Source organism: Epinephelus fuscoguttatus, linkage group LG1 (assembly GCF_011397635.1).
Source record: "Epinephelus fuscoguttatus linkage group LG1, E.fuscoguttatus.final_Chr_v1".
NCBI lineage: Eukaryota > Metazoa > Chordata > Actinopteri > Perciformes > Serranidae > Epinephelus > Epinephelus fuscoguttatus.
The window spans coordinates 9,542,400-9,565,454 of record NC_064752.1 but is presented as its reverse complement, the minus strand read 5'-3'; the positions used below and the strand labels follow the sequence as shown (position 1 = coordinate 9,565,454).

At 41.4% G+C, this 23,055-nt stretch overlaps 2 protein-coding genes across 5 annotated transcripts in view; one reads left to right on the top strand and one right to left on the bottom strand.

The window, feature by feature from the left end:
• Nucleotides 1-4,535, bottom strand: part of ip6k1 (inositol hexakisphosphate kinase 1) — a 35,169-nt gene extending 30,634 nt beyond the window's left edge. Inside the window, exon 1 of the mRNA XM_049581277.1 lies at nt 4,354-4,535. The gene's annotated coding sequence lies outside the window, so the exon portion shown is untranslated. The remainder of the gene's footprint in view (nt 1-4,353) is intronic.
• Nucleotides 4,536-6,630: 2,095 nt separating this feature from the next.
• ccdc66 (coiled-coil domain containing 66) lies at nt 6,631-21,419 on the top strand. Of its 4 annotated transcripts, none has more exons than XM_049581246.1 (21): nt 6,631-6,797; nt 8,164-8,222; nt 8,649-8,671; nt 8,841-9,092; nt 9,190-9,454; nt 9,548-9,695; nt 11,022-11,116; nt 12,499-12,557; nt 13,100-13,192; nt 13,645-13,779; nt 13,880-14,112; nt 14,844-14,928; nt 15,031-15,189; nt 15,340-15,412; nt 16,640-16,723; nt 16,849-17,086; nt 17,231-17,438; nt 17,579-17,631; nt 17,823-18,001; nt 18,265-18,380; nt 18,878-21,419. In XM_049581246.1, the coding sequence occupies exons 1-21, from the start codon at nt 6,787-6,789 to the stop codon at nt 18,977-18,979; spliced, it is 2,670 nt and encodes an 889-aa protein (XP_049437203.1). In that variant the 5' UTR covers nt 6,631-6,786; the 3' UTR covers nt 18,980-21,419. The 4 variants fall into 4 exon arrangements, with proteins under 4 accessions (XP_049437203.1, XP_049437219.1, XP_049437211.1 ...); XM_049581262.1 differs by having other exon boundaries at nt 8,838-9,092; nt 9,190-9,445; XM_049581254.1 differs by having other exon boundaries at nt 8,838-9,092; nt 16,643-16,723.
• Nucleotides 21,420-23,055: the final 1,636 nt, after the last annotated feature.

Here is a 23,055-nt window from a genome sequence, read left to right as displayed (position 1 = left end):
TCTTTGAAACTTAAGTTATGATAGGACAAGCAGTTTGGGTATTTTTCTGTAATGACGCCCCAGCAGAGGAAAGGAAGTGAAGGAAATAGAACAATTATGATGGGAGGAGAAGTGATGGAAGAACACTAACATAAAACCATAGACTGCTTAAAGATAATGGACATGGCCACCGTCACATCACCCATTGGTTTGTGGGCTCCCGTTCTGAAGCTTTGAGTTTGACATTTTGGCGGCTGCCATCTTGGATTTTTGACACCAGAAGTGACCGTATTTGAAGGTGAGGGTGGGGCTGACTCATAGATTGTGGCGACGCCTCGAAGACAGCCTGTCACTCAAAGCAGCCACGCCTTGAATTATGCATCACTTTAAGCCTTAATAAAATATCAACAGGTGAGTTATATGAAAATTCATCCCCCTAAAGTTGTCATGAACAGGGAGATTAGCTACAGTGACCAAAATCATTTTTTGTACCAGGCTGTAAACATGTTTATTTCTGCTGTCAAAATGGGCATTTTAACATGAGGGTCTACAGAGACTGGCTCGCTTTTGGAGCCAGCCTCAAGTGGCCATTAGAGGTACTGCAGGTTTTGGCTCTTCCACATTGGCCTAATTTTTCAGCACCAGAGATTGACGCTTGAATAAAACTAAAGTAACAGAAGGAGTGATGAATATTGAAGGAGCTAATGAAGGACAGAGAAAGCATTTCAAAAAAATATGAGACCTGTCCATGATCACACGAGGAGGCTGGGAAGGAACAGAGAAAATAGTACAGAAAAAGAGATCCAGCTCGTTCTCAGTATCATGCAGCCCTGTGGGAGAGAAACCCCAAACACATCTGTCACTCTCAAAAATCACAAACTACGAGTGGGAAAAATACAAAAACACACACACAGCTGCTGCCCATGTCCCTTGACACAAGTCAACAGCTGCTGAGCGGCGCGCGCGCACACACACACACACACACACACACACACACACACACAGAACCAGAGGAACAATCCGTCCTATTAACAATCGTCTGAGTTAGACAACGGCTCAGATCAGTCAAAACAACCACCACGACCACACATGCCTCCCATCTGGGCTCCTTTCTCACCACTAACCTAAGACTGTGGTGTTGCCGCAGCAACCCAAACTCACGACATGTCAGTCAGCTGACGAGACTTAAACGTCAACAAGGCACATATACTCAAATCAAGTTAGAGGTTTTCAACACTTCACATGCCTCTGACAGTGTGCATCAAAACTGAACATTATTATTGTAAAACCAGACTTTATGACAGAGCTGTTGCACACGATTGCATTACAAGTGTACCTTATAAAGTGGTCACAAAGTGTATAAACAATAGACATGTTTTACATGTTAAACAACTAGAGCGGCTGCAGAATATCTCCTGATGATGCAGTCTTCTCTTTTTTCAATTAACAAGCTGCCTGTCATTACTTCACAGTGGGGATACTTGTTATCTGCCTGATACTGTCTTCTGATGTCTTTGATAAAGACTTTCTATTCATCAGGTCACTGCATGTTCCTCAGGGCTGTACTGATGGTATATGAGTACAACAGCCTACATTGACAACTCTAATTAAACAGCCAGCTTTTTTATGCAACAGGAAGTTGTATTGATCACTGCAGCTACAGTAACTAACCACAATTTGTTAGAGGCTTTATTTTATAACCAGTAAGGAGCACTGGTTGTATCACAATCCTTTACAGTGTCCTCCTTTGGACCCATTTAGAATCATGTAGGATTTACCATGTCTGTGATACCAGAAAAACCAGGCTTAAGCCCAAAGTTAGCCAGCTAACCTACCCATCCTTCATTCAAACCAAAGGCACGGGCAACATTTTCCTAGGTCCTTGCTCTACACTGAATGGAGCAGCTGATGTTTTGAGTACGAGCTCTCAAGATGTTGGTTAGTTGCCTGGAAAAGGCTGAATTATTAAATTATAGACTATGGTCTAAATTATACTTCAGCAAGCTGACAGAACTTTGTCTCACATTTTTTTTTTATTTATAGTTTGGCAACAGTACACGCACACTGATCTCATAGGTGCAGACGGCGAGGCTGGCTAGGGTTTGTTTACATTCTGTAAAAGGTGGTGCGGGAGAAGAAGTTGAGAGTTTGGAAAATGATTTCCTGTTTGCCATCTCCACTTTGCTGATGTGATAAAAGGATAAGCAGTCTTCAAGGTACATGCCCTGAACAGAAAATGCAGATATAAGGGAAATTAAATTTACTTCAGAATGTGTGCCTGCTGTTTTAATTTCTAGTCCGTGGCGTCAATCTAATACACTGGATCAGTTTTGGTTTAAATACTGACGCATCAAATGGATCAGCAACTAGCCAGATGTGACCAAAACCTGGACCAAAAGTTTTTCATCCTTGGTTTACATCCTGACAAACATCTTGCATCCAATAAAGATATTGCTGTTTTAAATCTCTGTCTACTGCTTGCAAAAATAGTTTTGACCAGTAAACCAAAGTTCATTACTCGGATTAAAGAGTTATCCATGACTCTACCTCTGCAAAAGATGACATACATTACATATCACATACAATATTATTATTACTATTGTCTGAATTTTGTAATCTTTAAAATGTCTGACATGTTGGACAATAATCTATGTGATTCAATATTCTTCTGAATGAGAACACAGTTGCTTCCCAGTTCTTATAAGGTATTTGAAAATGAAAAGGAAGATGGAAGATGTGACCAAAACCCTTTACATTCATTTTTTTTTTTTTTTGTTTTTACCACTATCAATATAAAACTGAAATGCTGCATTCAAGCAGTTTTTGGTGTCCGAAAAATGTAAAAACACTAATGTGATCACATTCTATGAACACCAGAAGAGTTTTGAGGATTAGAAAACGAGAAAGGCACAAACTGGGGCTTCACTGTCTTGTAAAAAATCTGCAGCTACCACAGTGATTATTTTTAAGACAACAGTAAATTCTACAGAGATTTCTAGTGCTTACAATCCCAAACTTTTGAGTATGATCTCGAGACATGCCCTTGATATGCACTGATGTTGAGAAAAACCAGGCAGCCATAGAGGAAGTCACTTTCGCTTCTAATTAGCTTGGACCAGCAGCTCTGTTGCTCACTCTCTCGGTTGGTTGGTTGATCAGTCTGTTGATTGGTAGATCGATCCACATTAATTTCCCCACCCTTTGGTGGCCACTGTACTGATTGGTTGTGATGGATCCTGAGCCAAAGGACAGCTGATTTACTGTTCATGTTAACTGGCACAAAGAGGCAACGCATGGATGGATGCAGCTATGTGGTTGCAGATGGTGCTTGCTTTTCTTTCCCCTCAAAATGTTGACAGTTCTGTTATACAGTCATGATCATCCACAAGTGAACTAAGCTGACTGGTGTGGATTACAGAGGATGCATTGGTTGTTTGAACCAGGACACTTAGCATTGCATATAGGCCAAAAAACAAACAAACAAAAAAAAAACACATCACGTCCGCGGCAGAGCCACCAGTTACTCCTGCTGTGACAGTTATGAATCTGAAAACACAGAGAGGCGCCTGACCGATGAATGCCAGTCTGTTTATTTACCAACATTATGGTCATTTGTAGAGCAGCATGATAAGGCAGCCCTGCATCAGTTGTATGACAACACGCAGCAGCATGGTCATCATCACACCCAGTGCTGCAGGAGCTACCTCATTAAACCTAGTGTGAGCCATCAAACCCTCACTGTCACCATGTCATGCAGTAACGTTAATAACAATCCAGTTACCACTGCTAACCCGTCTCATTACATTACCCCCGGCAGTCAATCTGAATCTGAGATAAAACCGCCCTCATTAAGATCGTAATTATATGTACATCGAGCTAGCTCCAAGCTAATGAAACTTTTAGGGACCCACCTCTTAATCTTGAAAACGACACCGGTCCAGCTCTGACTGTTAATGTGTTCATAACGGTAGCCAGTGGTGCCGTTAACTGGTGGCAGTAAGGCTAGCTGCCACAACACGTTTATAGACTGTTGGGTACCATATTAGTTAGCCTTAGCTGTCAGACTGGCCAGCTTCTTGACCTTAGCCTGACAACACGCTAGCTAGCTAAGTCAGCTAGTCCCATCTTAAATCAGCTTATAATTAAATTTAAACTTCCCACCGCTTCGTGTCATCTCGCTATAAAATCCTCTCTTGCTTCTGTAACGGCTGCTCGGTGTCCCGGACACTGATGGAAAACACTGACGTTACTTCGACACTTATTTGCCGTTTAAGTAGCCTTGCGTGCTAACGCTAGCTCCGTGGCTAACATAACGGTTTGACGTTACGCAGTCTCTCCGGTTAGAGGCACCGAGCTGTCACAATAACAACATACCTTCAGGATCGCCCGCTGGACACTGAGCTGACTTCGTGGAGGTCACGGTGGTTGTGCTGCAGATGGCCGGAGAGGTTCATGGATGTCGGTCCCCGGTATCCAAACTCATTAACGGCGGAAAAAAACATCCAAGAGGCTAACGTCATTACAGTGAAGCTAACGCAGGCTGTTTGGCTTTTACAGTTCATTTACATGACTGCGACGCTTTGGCGCCACCTACAGGCTGCTGCTGGATTTACCGTCCTCATCCACCACCTCTTCCTCCTCCTCTTCTTCCACCGACTGAGACACTTTGTTATCCAAATTCAAGGCCTCCATACTGCATCACCAATGAATAATATATATAATTATATAATAAAGACACGGTTCAGTTAAAGGTTAAACATATTATTTGAGTCTTCTGGTGCAACAACAAGCACAACTAGAGTTCTATTTAATTCATTTTATTTCAATTAAAACATTATTTTCATATCCACAGCAGAAGAGGGAGAACTGACCAAACAAAGTACCAAAAACACACTGATTTTAAAGGAAAAATGCTGCATTTAAAGTGGTGAAAGAGGTGCTAAAGAGGCAATTCGTGGTTCAAACAAAACCACAAACTAAATAGTTTATGCACTACTGTAGCCTTCATTACCTTGCAATATACATTCATTGTGACACTATTTGTGCAAGTGCATAGGTGCCAAATAACAAGTCAAGTATTACAAATCTGAAATCCTTAGTGAAGTGTTATAAATAAGTACGAATAATGGATACAACATACACAAAGATGTATGAATTGTATAAAATTGTGTTAAAACAGCATCTCCAAGCAGTTCAGGGATTATATATGAATTGTGTTCGTAAATAATGGAAATGGCATATTTATTAAATATATATATATATGGATGAAATCCCCCTTGGAAGTGTGTTATAATGTGCTATTTAATATTCTATTTTCTTGGACTTGAATGTGTGAAAGCACAGGATGAACAACATATGATTCAAGGTCAGGCAGACTAGGATTTATGTTTATCATAAATCATTATGTATCTGTATGAAGATCAAAGTCAGGTCTGCTATGAATTCTTAGGAACTGTGGCTGAATTTTAATTCTGTGTCTGCTTAACTTTTGTTTAAGTGATGATGATTTTGTTTCTTTTCCGCACTCATTGTTAAACCGACAAGATTAGCTGTTCTGTTTGTTGTGTTTATGTGATATTGTTGTAAGTGTGTATGAATGCAAGTGTATGGACCCTGGGAAGAATAGCCAGTCCTTATACTGGTGCTAATGGGGATCCAAATAAATAAAGAAAGTATGAAAAGTATGTCATATACATAATGAACATACAATATGATCCAATTCAATACAGCAATATATAATAAGTAGTCTAATAATGTAACAATATGTAATACATATATAATAATGAAATACAGTGATAACACACAATATTAAATATAGATAATATAGACTAGTAATAATCATGTAGTGATTATAGTGAGGTTTTTTTTAATCATTAAAAAAAGTTCCTTCCCCAGTGTTACATCACTGCTGCAAAGTGCATCAATTTATCACCAATTAAAGTATTTAAAGATCATTAATTAGTTAGTAAATTGCCATTACTAACTATCTGGCAGGTAATTTGTCATTTAATGTTACAAAAATGCATTACCTATGGGTAATTATTACAAAATAAACTCTAATGCCATGATTTCATGGCATTAACTGCACATAATAACATTACTTTGCCAATAATCACCTTGTAAATTCTAATGACAATACTATTGCAAATAACCTCAAACTGCATGTTGATAGAAATTGATCGATAGACTTTATTGGTGTGTCCAAAGTATCAATTATTGATTAAATAGTAAACCATATACCCACAAGCCCAGTTTCTCAATGTATTTTTCTGACGGTTGCCTTCACTGACCTTTTTGACAAGACTAATACACTACACTGTATCTGGGTGCTGTCTCCACATAAAAATGTAATTTAATAGTTTCTTGATATAGTAAAAAAGTTAGAGTATATAAGTGTATCAGCTGCAGTGATCGTTAAGTATGTAACCATAAGTAAAAGTGACGTAAGAAGGCGAGCAGTTTCATTTTGGCTCGTTTGTTCCGTCGTTTCAAATAAATGCTCAGCTACCACAAACGAAACATCATCTAACGTAAACGACCAATGAAGGAACTTGATTGGCTCTCAGTTTCACAGTGAAAATGAATTGGCCAATCAGTAAAGCTGTTCTTGGTCGTTGTCAGCAACCAACGTACACAATTTACCAACCAGGAAGTGGAGAGTGAGAGGCAGTGGGGTCAGCCCAGAGCTGGACAGGAGCTCTTTTATTAAAACGTTAACATTTACGAACCGTTTGTTTCTGATTTCATAAGATTGTCGGTAAACGCGCTTCCGTCTCGTTCACGGTGTAACGTATATTTTCTGTCGGCATGAATCTCGGGTGAGTCTGTGCTTTTTCCAAATGACCAGTAGCTAGCTAAGCTAACATACTGACCGACATGTGTCGCAGTGAAATGCTCGGGGATTATTTTATAGCTTGCAAACAGTAACATAACTAATCAAATGCGCTCAGTGCAAATAATATATAATATATGTCCGCTGTGGTTCAGCCTTTAACCCACAGAGCTTCTGCTGTTCGCTGTAATCAATCTACAAGAAATGAGGACAAAATCAGTCAAATAATAATGAGCTTATGTTACTGCAAACAAGAACGATTAGCTATAGTCAGTTCATGTGAAACAGGCCAAGCAAGAAAGCAGAGTAACGTTAATGACTGAAAATCTGTAACGTTATTAAACATTGTCTGTGTTTAGAGTCAAATTTATGTCATTATACTTTGTTGTCATTGCACAGAGAACAGGTAATGAGACAACAAAATGCAGTTTAGCATCTAAAATGAATTGCAAGAAAGTACAGTGCAGTGTGATATACAGAATAAACAGTGGTGTATAGAATACATATAGAATATTCAGTACATATGTAAACACTGGATGTGTATGAGCAGTGTGAACACATATAGATGGATAGATATATTTAGTATGAACATAGAAGTTGTAGTAGGCAGTGCAGGTATAAGTATAAAATATATAGTGCAGCTGTAAGTGCAAGTCATATAAAAAAATATTGAGTTATGATACAGACAGTGGTATGAAATGTATGGGTATATGAGTGTGTATAAAGTGCAGGTAAGGGTGTGTGTGTGTGTGTGTGTGTGTGTGTGTGTGTGTGTGTGTGTGTGCGCGCGCAGTAGGCAGGCAGTGTTGAGTGAGAGCTAGCAGCTGGTGTGTTCACCCATTGTGTGAGTTCTGCTGTGCTGCACCATGCTGCACCATGCTGCACTCAGTAATGTTATTACTTGGCAACGTGATACATTGTTTACTATTTCAGTATCTCAGTGTCACAAAGACAAGGTCTACAAACTCTTTATTTTAAAGTAACTAGTGTAATGTTTGGTGATTAAGACCGAAGGCAGGCAAATATGTGTCTTTGCGCCCAAATGACTGAGACATGAGTCTGCAATGAGGCAGTTGCTTCAAAGGAAATCACAATTAAAAAAAGAAAGACAGAACTTACTCGCTTACTGCTGGAATATTTATTAATTTACCACAATTTTGTCATATATCTGATGAAGTTAAAACAGATCAGTTACAGGACGCTCTCACTGCTGGATCCAGCACTAACTCAGGAAATTATTTTTGCAGCAAGACAGCATTAAAACACAAACAAAAAAAACACAAGACAGTTGAAAGCATTAACAGAGTGTGTACTTTGCTGTTTGCTCTGATATTCCCCCTTTTTGTAAACAGGGACGGCCTGCTGTTTGAGCTTGAAAATGGAAAACCGAAGTTGATTTTACTCAGTCATGGTGAGACCCCTCTGCTTTAAAGTTTTCACTCACTCATTTGCTTTTCTTATTAGGTCCTTACCTTCAGTAGAAAATATGTATTAAAGGTACCTTTGCAGAAATTATAAGATGATAAGTTAGTTAAATTACATAAAATTAATTTTGAAACAATGGTTTTGACTTTAGTCAACTGTTTTAAAATTAAACTAATTCAGTGACACAGTGATATTTTCTTAAAATTAAATGTTTAATGGTGCTAATTGTTTCATATTACTTATATGTAATTTGCATACTGCTTTTGTAAAAAAAAAAAAAAAAAAAGGCTTTTTGCACATTTCAGTTTTTGCATTGCCTTATTTCAGACCTACAGTAGTATAGTGAATATGAACAAACGTGTGTGGCATAATATTCATGGCTGCTCACTGTCGCGTCTTTCTGTCACTGCAGGTGTTGAGAAGAATCCAGCAAAGGTAGGAATCGTCTTTACATCCTTAAGCACCTGGGTGTCTACATATCACAGCACACAGCGCAGGTTTATGTTTATAATGGACAATAAAGCGGACAGGAAAAAAAAGATAAAATTCTCCTGGTGTTTTGTGGTTTTATCTTGTCTGATTTAATTTAACTCAATCCCAGCAGCTGTCCTGCAGGCCCAGAGCGGCTAACATCCTGAGCTCCAGGCAGCCGTCCTGTGTGGAGGGGGTGCAGGGAGAGGAGCGTCCAGCCCGGCAGCTGGCAGGGAGGCACAGAGAAACCAAGAGCAAGGCAGGAGGAGCAGCGGTCTCCTCCACCTCTAACGCCACCACCACTGCTGGGGGGAGGAGCTCCACTCTGACATCATCTAAGACACATGAGAATCACAAAGGGGGCAGCGTCAAAGTTGTAGCGAAGGTAAGTTTCATGCTCCATCTCATTTCTTTGCTTTACTCTGGACCCTTCTTCTTCTAATATACATTTATCTCCTCTGCCTGTGCGTGTTTGTGTGCAGGTGAAGTCAGACAGACACAAACACAGCACTACTGTTGGCTCCTTGAGAGCCAATGGGAAAACAGGACAGCCTCAGAACAGAGAGACACGAGCCAGTGGAAAAGTGGGACTAAAAGACACAGTGGCCAGTGGGGACGCGGGACTGAAGGATGGCATGGTGTGTCTGACCAGTGAACAGCTACAGAAGCTCCTGAGCACAGTCCACACCTCCAGCAATGGCCCACACCCACCAGAGGACCCCAGGACCCGGGGTGCTGGTAGTGATGGTAGTGTTAACAGTGGTAGTGACTAAAGCACAGACATTAGACTTTCCCTCCTTGTCAATATAATTTACAAGTTTTTGTCTTTTTCTCTGTTAGGAAATCAAGCCGGCTCAAAATCTGGCTCCTCAATGAATAAAGGAGGAGGAGGAGGCGAGGGTGAAGGAGGAGGCGGAGAGATGAAAGAGGAAGACAGAGGGGGAGGAGGAGCTGAAACAACTGAAAGATCACAGGATAAAGATAAAAGGTGGGGAGCATGCATCAACAGGCTTTTGTAAAGGACATTTGCACAAATTTCCTTTGAATTAAAAGACATAAATCAATATTTATTTAGCTGATGATAATAATAAATGTACAGGACATTTGGACACTTTAATTTCCTATCGGTGAGGCCATTCTTCTTTTCTAAGATCACCATAAATACAAATTGTGGTCAGGGTCAGAGGACACACACAATACCGAGGATTGGACCAGATCTATATTTAACTTCTTCATGTCTTCACTGTGTTTCTTTCACTCTGTTGTCATATGCACACACATGCACACACAGGACCTATAGATGCAATAAATGGAAAGCTGTCAGAGCGAGGGGGCTGCTGAAATGGCATCTCTCCAGCTACCAGTCCACACTCCATATCCATAGTACCTGTGAACTGAGCTACTGCTGCCCTCAAAAAAGATGTTTGGTGTTCAGAATGATTTACAAATGCATTTGAGATAAATCTTTTTACTGCTGCATTCTGGTTCTGTCCTCTGAAGCAGTTGTTTTAAAACTTTTTTCAATAGTAACCCCCTTTGAAATATTTTTTTCAGCCAAGTACCCCCTAACCAACGTTAAACATTTTATGATAGATAGAAAGAAAAAAGCCTATACAAAGAGGTGGAATAAAGTGAGGTAAATCCCATTAAATCATATTCTACCTGATAGCCCACTGACAGTATTTTGTAGGGTCTGTTTTTGCAATCTTTTTCACTCCTCTCTGTGCTACTTAACGGTTCGACTAAGAATCCATTTGCTTTATTTTATGTTATCCTTTAATATTGAAACTGGCTTCCCAGTGACAGTAAACGAACATAAACATGAACGTTTGTCGCAGCAGTTGACAGTTTTTACAGCAGTTAATGTAAAGTTCTTCTTCTTGATTGTTGATCTTGAAGAAGGCCCAAATAAAAGAAGTGCATAGGGAGCCAGAGTGTTGTTGCCACTTGTTTCAATAATCAAGTCAACTGCCAGTGATCAGCACCTTGTCATAATTCTGGGTGCGTGTTACTTTTTAATAATTTAAATTTTTTACATTAACATTAAAAAAAATCCCTCATAGCCCCCTGCGGTTTTGTGAAATACCCCATGGGTTCACGTACCCCCGGTTGAAAAACTCTGCTCAAGAGACATGATGTGGGGACAAACTAAGATTTATAATTTTTTTCTTCATCAAGCAAAAAAAAAAAAATATATTCTGACAGTTTGCTGGTGAGGAGGTCTGTTGTGCTTCCATAGTGTGGAGATGTGTTTTTAGAAATCTGCGTACCTTAAAATGTCAGTTAAAAGCAGGATGTGGCTGCTGTCGTTTAGGTTGTCTGGATGTCCGTTCAGCTGGCTGGAGGAGCGACAGTCAGACAGCAGAGCAGCCATCGACGCCAAGAAGGCTCAGTGGAGGAGAGAACTAGGTATACACACACACACACACACACACACACACACACACACCTGTAATGCATATTCATACTCATTATAGTGACAAAGCCACATCACCAGCTTCACAAACTGTTTTAGCCTCTTTTAGCTCTAAGTTTTGGTTTTTGCGACACATTTGTTTGTTTGTTTCAGTCTCAGTGTTTCCAGCAGCACCAAACAACAAACAGACAAAGTTAGAGACAAGCTGGTGAAGAAAGTGGAACTAAGTTGCTCTAGTTGCTAATGAGCCAGATATTCTTTTAAGGCCCAGAAAACACCAAACTGACCTCAGAGAACTAGCAGCGATGAAAGCCCTCTACTGCGTCACTGTGTCTCGGGCCAAAAAAGTTGCACATGAACACACTGCAAAGACTACAGCTTACAGCCAAGCAGCATGTACGTTCTGCGACTGTGTGAGAGGAAATAACTCTCCACACAGCAGGCGGCAATCATCTGTATTCATGGGTGCAGATCCCGGGGGGCACGGGGGGGACATGTCCCCCCCAAATTCTGAAAAACACAAATTGTCCCCCCCAATTCTAAATAGCTTAAATGATTGAAATTGAACAAATGTATACAGTAGTCCTATATACTGGGAGAAAGGGAAGATGATGAGGAGAAATGGGAATCCGTGAGAGGCGAGAGATGAGAACGTGAGTGGACATAACATGCCAGAGACCCTGAAACTAGAAGTAGCATTAACTAACAATGAAGCAGTGAAAAGGAGGGTGATGGCTGGTTCCATGTACTACTGGCTGTTTAAGAGAAATAAACAGTAAAGGTAAGCATATGATTCTCTTTGGAGTGCTTTTTGAATGACTTGGTGATGGTGATGAGCCTCTATGAAATCATGAAATATGCTGGCAATCTCAAGCGCTCTGTGGGCATGATTTGCACGCGTGCAATTAAAAAAAAATCACAACTGATTGTGTCCCCCCCAAACTTGTCATCAGATCTGCACCCATGTCTGTATTGATCATTCAAAAAGGGAAACCAGAAGATGTCTTGATGATAGCCAGTTAGCACATTAACAACACAATCCAATGTTGAAAGAACAGAGCATACTTACCTGGCACCATTGAACAATAACAAAAACCAAAAGGTCATAAAAATAATCCATACCACAACCGAAACACAAGCCTTTTCTTTATGTACCCAAATTCCCCACTGTTTTTGGAGAGGAAGGAGTCAGAGCTAGTGAGGGTGATGGAATGTAGATGAGCTCACTGCTCTTATCTCTGACACATCTGAATTATTAATCAAATATTATACAGTTGGAGATAAAAATAATGTTTGGGTGCAGCATTTTATTACTGCACTTCTGAAGAACTAAATTATGTTTTACTTGCCTATGTGTTGTGTGCGTTTGTGTTAGATGAGCAAGTGGCACTGAAGCAGCAGCAGCAGCAGCGTTCGGCTCCTGGCAGACTCCAGGTACGGCAGATATTTCCCCTTTTTAATCTCCAGAGTTTCACTTTGTTGGTAGTTTTTTGTCACCATGGGAACATCGGACAGCTTTGTTTACACACAAGAAGAGCAAACTGCTCCTCGCACTGAAATGGGGCACTGATAAGTTTGTCTCTTTCTAACTGTTAAAGCAAATTAGCACAAAATGTCAGAAAAATTAGAGGAAAATTTAATTTATATTTGCTGTGTTCACACAGATTTGGTTGAATTGTTCTCACTAAATGCAAATGCACTTTTCTTAGTCTCTTTTTTCCCCACTAACAGCTGCACAGGCACTTTTATGTGAGGAAAACATTTCTGGAGGTTGTGTTACATATTTTACACCAATAACAAAACATATTTACAGATATATTCAATTAAATTTATCAGGTAGTCATTTGAACTAAAGGATAATATCTATAATATATAATACTAATATCATCTGAAGAAGACCAAATCCAAGATTGAGATGGACTGGAAATATATTTCCTTTCATAGAATATTTCATAATCTTTGTGTGTGTGTTTCAGGCTGAGGAGGACACAGAGAGCTTGTTCTCAGTGCAGAGCTCCGTCAGCCACAGAGATCAGCCTGCAGCCATCAGATCCAGCCTCAGACTCGGGGTAAATAGTGAAAGTCTTTGTCACACTGAGAAGCACCTGAATGCTGATGAAGGATCAAACGCAAAGGAGGAAATCCTTTGTGTTTGATCCTTCATCCCGGTGAACACAAACTTGATCAAGCCACAATGGCACCAAATAACAGCATAATAACACACCGATAGAGGATTGTTTTCTTTCATCCCTTCAGGCTGCTCACATTTAAAAATGCTGTCAGAAACATGATAAAGATTTCACATTTCTCCAGCATAAATTGAAACTAGATAACCTTTCTTTAAACCCAAAAACTAGACTGTAGTAATGGTTTCTTATTTATATGACATTTGAGAAATCAGAATTCTGCAGAGAGCTGACAGTAACCAGATTACGGAGGTGCATGTTAACTATTAAAAGCACATCAATGAGCCACGCTGTTACACTGGATGACATGTTCCTGACTGGTGTTGTCTCTGAAGGAGGTCACCCCGATGGAGGAGATGCTGAGTGTTGAGAGGAAAGAGGAGCAGAGGAGACGCTGGCTGGAGGAGCTGGACCGACAGAGAGAGGAGACGACTGAGCGCAGGAGAAGAGAGAAACTGCTGCAGAGCCAGGTACAGTCGCAACATGTTGATGTTTTACTGTGTTTCACATGAACTAGTGATTATCTGCTGTGTCATGTTTATTACTTTACTTTTGAACGTGTGCCTGCAGACGGAGGACCACGAGCTCTGGGCCACACACTTTGACTCTCTGCAGAGACGGCCTCCAGTCCTGACTGCAGCTCCATCAGCTCCACCTCCAGCCCTGTCCAACAGCTCCGAGCGAGGAGAGTGGGAGCCCATGTCCAGTTTGTCCCTGGTCTGGGAGGCTACCAGCAGCTGTGGAGCAGAAAGTGTCGGGGGAGCCAGCATAGATACAACCAGCGGGTACCCAACTAGAGCCAAGTAAGAGGGTCGATGAGTGTATGAGCAGCCCTGCACAGAAAAATATTTTGACAGTTTATAGATAAGTGCCTGCAAAATCAAACATCATTTTCTGTTGATGACATTAAAGTTGAATTCACCAGTTGGACCACAGCAGGTCAGTTTCCACTTACAACTGTAACCATGCTTACACGCTAATTTTGACATAAAGCAAAACTTTAAGGCCCTGAAACACATTTTCTCACTCAGCTGATGGTACCCTTTAGAAAAACAAAATCTTTTTTGGCAAAGTTAAAACAATTTGGTAATTTCAGATAACAGATTTCTGAGAGCGGTGAGAGAGAACCAAAACAGGCGTGGGTTGGACAGCTAACAAATGAGCTGGAACTCATTCATAAAGCTCTGTAAAGCTGAGGGGAGCTGCAGATTCAGGTCGTAATTCTTTGCAGGTTCATCAGTACACGTCACATCGATAATATTGAAAAATAATTGAAAAAATATCTCTTATAGCTGATTTAAAATGGCATTAACTCAGTAAAGGGTGTATTCTGACTGGTATGGGACTTCAGAACACATGTTTAGGACTTGGACATGACCTGGAACTTTCTGGACTTCACTTGAGCTCTGACTCTAGACGTTATGGCCAAAACTTGAGAATTATTTTTGTGGCTTGCAAAACGGTTAGTGAATAAGAAGTCCAGATATATTTGAGTAAGTGTTCAGCATCCATTGTTCTCCTGTGTTTCGTCCAGCTATCTGAGGACCATGACCGCCCTGTTGGACCCCGCCCAGATAGAAGAGAGGGAGAGGAGGAGGCTCAAACAGCTGGAGCAGCAGGTAGGAGGAGGAAGAGGAGGAGTAGAGGGGAGAACAACACAGCGAGGTTTTATTGCTTACCATCCTAAATATTTTACTGTCTCCTCACGTCTCCTTCCCTAGCGAGCGATCGAGGCCCAGATGGAGGAACGGCGGCAGCAGAGGGAGCGAGAAGAGGCGAGAAGGAAAGAGGAGGAGGAGGAGGAAGAGAGGAGGGTGGCGCTGGAGAGGGAGATGCTTGAGAGACAGTACGAGCTGGACACACTGAGGGAGAGGCAGAAGGTCAGGACACAAACACAAACACAAAAAGTGCACAACTCTTCACCAGAAATGTTATCCATTGTCTGATGAGGGGAAAAGTTAATTCACTGTATTTTGCTGTAGTCACAGTTGTGTCAGTGTTTGACTTCTGTGTGTATTTGCACTGTGCAGTCGAGCCGTCAAGCAGAGGATTCAAAGAAAGACCGCGATGACGGGAAACATCCGGAGACACTGGAGCCCAGCGGTGGGTGGAGCATTTGCAATAGTGCTGCAATACAAACCCAAACAATTGCACTATGAAACACTGACCCCAAAAACATCCTTCGGGTGTTTTTTACAAACCCTGCACATCACACATCAGCAGTGACCTTTTTCATAAAAAGTTACAATTGGCATTTAAAGTAACCATGTGCAGTGCTGTGCAGTATGTCTAAGCTGCATGGAATGGAGAGATGCAGTTTAGCATCACAACAGCCTGTGGGAGGAAGCTGTTAGGCACTCTACTGGTCCTAGATATGACGCTGCGGTAGCGTCTGCCTGATGGCACCACTTCAAAGTGCCTGTGGAGAGGGTGTGAAGGATCCCTGATGATGCCTCTGATGATCCCTGATGATGCCTCTGAAAAAGTTCCTGGACGGAGTGTAGCGGCACTCCAACGATCCTCTCTGCTGTCCTCACCATCCTCTGCAGAGCCTTTTTATCTGACACACTGCAGCTGGTATACCAGGTGGAAATGCAATATGTCACAATGCTCTCAACCACACTTCTGTAGAATGTTATGAGGATGCTGGTGGGAAGGGATGCTTGTTTTAATTTCCTGAGGAAATGCGGTCTCTGCTGGGCACACTGGGACCAGGAGAGTTGTTATATAAGACGACTGTTGTGGCTGCTTGAGGTGCCGCTAGTGTTTTACTACTTTATAGACAATTAACCCACCAGTTGGATGGAAAGGAACATCCAACTGGTAGGAGGCCTCAGGGCAGACCCAGAACATGCTGGAGGGATGATATATGTCTCATCTGGCCTATGAATGCCTCAGGATGAGCCTCAGGACGAGCTAGAAAATGTGTTGCTGGGGGGAGGGATGTCTGGAGCACCTTGCTCAGCCTGCTGCCCCCTCAGCCCAGCTCTGGATAAGCGGATAAAAACAGAGATATACAGTTAGCTAGTTAGTCTAGTGGTTTCCAGTTTAGAAGTAGGGCCCTTCCAAAGGGTTGTGAGATGATTAATAGGACAGAAAAGAAGAAAAACAAAAGTTCTGCGACACAAAATTGCAGAAATATTTTGGATTTTTATATAATCTTTGCATTTTTTTCTAAAATATTGGAGAGTTTGACCTTATTTAGTCTCAAACAGTTATTAAAGTAAAGTCATTTCAGAAGTTTAAAGGGAAAATGTCTCTTTGATGGAACCACCGATGACCAGGTTGTTTGTAATGACAACTCCTCCAACTGTTGGTGTGTTTCTTCAGCAGTTACCAAACAGAGTGAGTGTTCAGTGGAGGAGGAGGTCAGCAGCTCAGCCTCCTCATACAGAGACACGGCTGTACAGACAGGTGAGTCAGCTATCACTACCACAGACACAACTACTACTACTGCTGCTGGTTTAATATCTAATTGCTTGATGTGATGTGCTCTTTAAGTGTTGAAGATCCTTACACATTTTTCCTTCCCTCCATAGAAGCAGCTCCGTCTCTCCCACTCAGAGTTCAGACTCCTGACGTCTCTGCACAGTACCAGCCGCCTCCCTCTCTGTCTGCTGCACCTCCAAACGGCAGGAACCGAGCGGTGAGAACAGGCAAGGAGAACATCTGTCTGCCAGGAGTAGGAAGTAGTGGAAGAGGAGACGCGTATGAAGCGTTTGCCAGGACAGATCGGAGCAGGAGAGACAAGAGGAGGCCGGAGTGGAACACACAGAGGTAGAAACACACCTGTCTCACATTTAGATGATCAGTAAACAAATCTAGTTCCTTATTCAACCCTCTAAAGTTAAAAATGCCCAATTTAAAAATCCAAAATCTCTCCCATGATCCCTCCCTGTACCTGCAACTTCTTTCCTCCAGGCCCAACCGTCGGTTCGTCCCCGCCTCGGAGCGTTACCCGGCTGCTCTGCAAAAGAACAGACAGGAGAGTCGACAAAAGAGGCAGGCTGAGCTCCTTGCTCTGCAGGAGAAGACTCGTCTCTCTAGGGCTGACCCTCCTCCTCTTCAGCAACAGGAACCTCGTCTGTGCTCCAACCCCACACAGACCAAGCCCAGTCCCACCAAGAGGGTAGGGGCCTCTGTCTTAATTTTATTCATTCTAAAACTTAACCGTGCTCTTGAGGTCACAAACCTTACTAACTTCTGCACTGCAAACCAACTTCCTGACAAACATTGAGTAGTTTTTCTGTCTGACCGGCATTGTTCCAGGTGGAGAGTGTTTCCAGAGGACACAGTGTCTCTGCAGCCATCAGCACTGACAGGTGAGCAGCTCTGACTGCAGCTGTCTACCGTTAAACTCCCGATTCACACCTGACAAACGTTTTAGTAATAATTTATTTTATAGGTTCAAATAAAAACCTGTCCAGTCAGCAGCTGTTTTGATGGTGAGGTGGTTTTGTGTTTAGTGAGCTGACTCCGCTGTTTTGATGTCTCTTGTTGTCATCTCCTCCAGGGGGCGCTCTCCTCCCGTCCCTGCTGTCAGACACAGACTTCAGGGTCAGCAGGCACTGCCCTCTTCCACCCCTTCACCTCCACCTGTGGAGTTTGTTCCTTATGTTCGTACTGATGAAGTCTTCAACTTGGACCCACTGGAGCCTGCTGACACCCCACCCCCACCACGCACACACACAGGTTAGACACACACACATAAACACAGAATAATTAAACTCTGTGACAGGAACTGTACATTTTATTGATAACACTTGAGTAAAAAAAACCTGGATGCAGGATTTGACTATTTTGATAATTAACTTAAGGATTGAGACTTACAATAGAGTGACAATGCAGTAACAATAGTTAAATAACAATTAAGAAAAACAGAGTAACACCTGTCTGTCATTGGTGACTTCTGCTCATTATACTGCGAGTAAACTATACTTTCTCCTCCTTCAAAGCTCCTCCAGCGTCTCCTCCTGCTCCCTCACATCGACTCCTCCAACCTGAACTGCTTCATAACACACAAACACACCGACAGCAGGAGATCCTGAGAGGCCTGGCACAGCTACGGCAGGTAACACACACACACACACACACACGCACACACACACTGTCACATCGATGGAATATTAAAAAAAAAAACAATAGTCAAATGGAAGCAGTAGAGGCCGAGATATCTTCATATATAATCCTGAGCATGCGCCAATCTCTAAACTCTGGATCCTACATTTCCCATAATGCAACTTGATGGATTATTTTCATTAGACGCTCCTTGAACAGTGAACACCAACATCCTTCAAACTCCACGCCTCCATTTTTTTCCATAACGCAGGTGTTCTGTTGCAAATTTTTTGTGTCCAAACCAAAGATGAGATAACCCTAATGACATCGCTGTGACATCATCAGGGTGGTTTGCAAAGTCTGGAAAAAATTGACTCAGGGATTGACTTGATTCTGAAGCCGGCCTCAAGTGGACATTAGACGAACTGCAGTTTTTGGCACTTGTTCATTGGCTTCACTCTTCAGTCCCTGAAGTTGCCTCTTGGTACAAACCAGTGTTTGTGTTTTCAGGGTTTATTACAGAAGCAGAGGGAGTTGGAGACAGATCTGAATCCTCTACTCAAGCGCCATGACAACGAGCTCCGGGCACCCTCTGCAACGCACCGCATGTGACCTTTGAACCCTGCTCTCTCTGTATGCTGACTGGAGACTGGATGTTCAATGTGCCACGACGTGGAGGATCATCATGGTTCACATTTCACTTGAATATCAGACTGCAGCAGATTTTTGGGAGTTTTTAAAGAATAGCGGATCGTATCAGAGTGAACTTCACCTGTTCTGGACGTAACTAGCATCAGGGAGCAGAAGTACTTGTTTTATTTTCCTGTCAGCAGCTCAGTAAGTCCAACGACACAAGACTACTTCCTAAATCTTACAAAGTACTTTGCAATAGATAGTCAGTATCTAGTCATAGTTAGAGGATGTGGTGGGAAAGCTCAATTTTTAAACTCACATAAGAGACACTATTACATTTACTAAAGATATGATTAATTAAACTTACAATAACAGCAGTATACTACAGCTTTACTGGCTATTTAAATGGAGTCCTGTAAGTTAGACAATCGTGATTTGGGGGCTGTTTCTGGTTAAACAAAGAGCATCTTTCACTTTAACAAAAAGGTCTATCTTTGAAGGAGTCCTTTCAGTAATCTTTTCAGACACTCATAACAACACTAACTTATGATAACTATCAGTGGCAATAAAAACACAACGATTTTTGGGAGATTTAAATCGACGGTGAAACTCTGCCTCAAGTGATGACATTGCAGCTCGGCTGCTGCTGTCACTCAATACTGGATCAGTTTAAAAAAATGTTCCCATTAGTGAGTTAGAAACAAAAACATAGGAACATGAGGTCCAAGTTGAAAAATACCCTTTAAAGTAATAGTTCAGTTTCTTTGAAGTGGAGTTGTATAAGATACTTATCCATAAAAGGTATTTTACCTACAGTAGATGTCAGTCAGAACGCCCCCAGTTTGGAGAAGCAGGCTGGGGTCCGACACAGAACCTCAGCAGTGGACTGCTGTCAACAGGGGTCAGCAATAATGTATATTTTAGCCACTTAAAAAAGTCCCACCAAAACACAGTCAGTATCAGTTTAAGTGTACGCTATATTGAGAGTATTTTAACCGATTCACCTTTCAGTAAGACAGCTCTTTCCGGGAGAGTTAACAATTTCAGTTCCCCATCTATACCCTCATCAAAGGCACCAGACTCCTGACAAAACAGTAATTTTAGCACGCTTAACACAGTGGCGTTTAAAAGGGTTAGTTTGGAGTCACCAAAGTCACACAGTAACACAAACTAACTGACTGATCGAAGCAGCAGTTGATCAGCAGCTCCTGTGTTCACAGAGGTAAAATCACTGCTTTTCTCAATGAAGAGAATGATATAACAGCTTCATTTTCCTGTCTGGCACTCCAAACTGGGGAAGCAGGCAGGAGTCCGACATCTACTGTAGGTAATATACTGTAATATACTAGCTATGGATAAGTATCTCACACAACTCCACTTCAAAAAACTGAACTATCCCATTAACTCTGGATTAAGTTTATTTGACATTCAGAGAGCCACACAGCAGCTCGTGGTAGCTCTGTTTTTCCCTCTCAGTGTAAAAGGATGTGACGCTTTGCGGGTGAATACCTACTGTATCTGTTCTGGCATTTTCACTATTGAAAACACATGGCTCTGTGTGCATCTTCAGACTGAGCATAAAGAGGGTTATTTGTGCAAATCTTTATTTACCACAAACAACCAATGTTCCGTCAATACAGACATTAGCTGTAGAAGAGTTGCAGCAATATAGTGGGACGATGTTAACTCTGTAATGTTATGGACAAATTCATTTGAACCAATCTTTCAATGTACTTGAACTTGATTATTATTCATTTTTTTAAAGAGACAGGCTTACAGGAGGTGATCCATTCGAGCCAGTGTGCATGAACAGTGGACATGGGTTTTTTAATGTACTCCAGCCTTTAATGTGACAGGCAGCTAAACAGTAAAGACTGTGTCGTACTAACAGTAACTAACATTTGTCTTCAGTCTGAACCTGATTTTAAAATCAAGAACATTTCTGACTTTATTTTTGAACACTTAGAAAACTGAAATGTGAGTTGCAGGTTCGACTGACCGAGCTTTTAACTTTGACTACAAACACCTCAGTGTTTATTTAAATCTGCTCCTTCAGTTCTACCTCACATCAAGACGTGTTCTCACTAAATGAATTTATGTGGGTGATTTAACATTTTATGTAAAGATTGTATTTTAAAATTCAGTTTTTAAATGCACTTTTCATAATGACACTGTACCTAACAGGTATTGAGTTTTACCTTTTTTTATTTCTTCTTCTTCTGGGCGCCTCGTCCTTTTCTTTGGAGTAATCGTTCCTGCAGAGGAGCACAGCACTTATTTAAATCATGAATGAAAGATGTATTTTGTTTCTTCAGCTTCCTGCTGGCAGAGGAGTTTTGTTTTTGATTCTGTGTTGTGTAATTTTTCTGGTTATATTGTATTGTGTTTTTTATTTATTGCAAATAAAGAATGTAAAGTGTTCTGAGACCCTTTCCATTTGTTACAACTGCACTTCATTTTGATTTAATTTGTATTTTGGTAACACCTGATCTGTGAATCCCCCCCCAACTTACCTACAGTGTGTTCAATTTAAAAACTCAACATGTGTCATCTAGAAAATTAATCAGCTATTTTCATAATTGACTGTGTCATTAACATTTTAAGCAAAAATACCAAATGTTCTCTGACATCAGCTCCTCAAACATGAAGATTTCCTGCTTTTCTGTCACATATGACAGTAAATTAAAAATCATCAGGGAACACTTAATCACAAATGAAAGTGACAACAGGTGCAATGAAGAGACAAAAGCAAGACAATCCCCAAAAGGGGAATGGTTTTACATGTGGTGTCCACACACAGTTACTCTCCCCTTCTCCTTCCTGACTGATTCTTCTCTAGTTTGGTCTTCTGCTAGTGTCCTTGTCACTACTGGTAACATGAGGCAGTACCTGCAGGTTGCACAGGTAGTCCAGCTCCTCCAAGATGACGCATCCATATGTGCGGTCGTAAGAAGGTTTGCTGTGTCTCCCAGCACAGTCTCAAGAGCATTGAGGAGATACCAGGAGACCGCCCATTACACAAGGAGAGCTGGACAGGGCCGTAGAGGGGCATCAACCCAGCAGTTTACATCAACAACAACAACAAATTAACATTCATCATATAACAAAGAGGAACAGAACAGAAGGAGCTCTTTTTAAAATATAAAATATTATTACTAAAGGTGTTTGCTTCAGTAGAATTGTCCAATTTGTTTTCATTTTTTAAGCAGAAATGCCAAAAATCCACTGGTTCTGATCTTACATGAAAATATTTGTTGGCATTTTTAGTCCTCTGTGATTATAAATGTTTGGTTTTAGACTGTTTGAACACATCAGTGTGTTTATTTAGAACAATTTCCACTACTGTCTGACATTTGAAAATCACGGAAAATCATCACAAGTTTAATCAATAATAAAAACAATTATTAGTCATGGCCATGGTTCTCTGTTGGAAAATAGTGGACTGTACCAAGTGACGAAGTTCAAGTATCTCGGGGTCTTGTTCACGAGTGAGGGTAGAATGGAGGGTGAGATGGATCAGCGGTTTCGTGCAGCGTCTGCAGTGATGCGAACACTGCCCCGGACTGTTGTGGTAAATAAGGAGCTCGGAGTAGAGTCACTGCTCCTTTGTGTTGAAAGGGATCAGTTGAGGTGAGTCAGGCATCTGATCAGGATGCCTCCTGGGCGCCTCCCGTTAGAGGTGTTTCAGACATGTCCCACTGGCAGGAGGCCCCGGGGCAGACCCAGAACATGCTGAAGGGATTACATATTTCACCTGATCCCAGGAGATGCTGGGGAGAGGGGTGTCTAGGGTGCTTTGCTTGGCCTGCTGCCCTGGCGACCCGGCCTCAGATAAGCGGATAAAAATGGATGGATGGGTAAAGAGCTAATATTCCTGGGCTCCTGGCAACACTGAAATATGTTATTAACACAAACAGGTCTATTCTGCTAAAGTGTACGTACACAATGTGCATTCAACAGCTTTATACTTTCTAAAGACTGAAAATAATAAATCAAGTAAGTCTAAAAACAAAAAAAACAATGTTACTCACACAGGACTCACCAGTGTCCGGTGT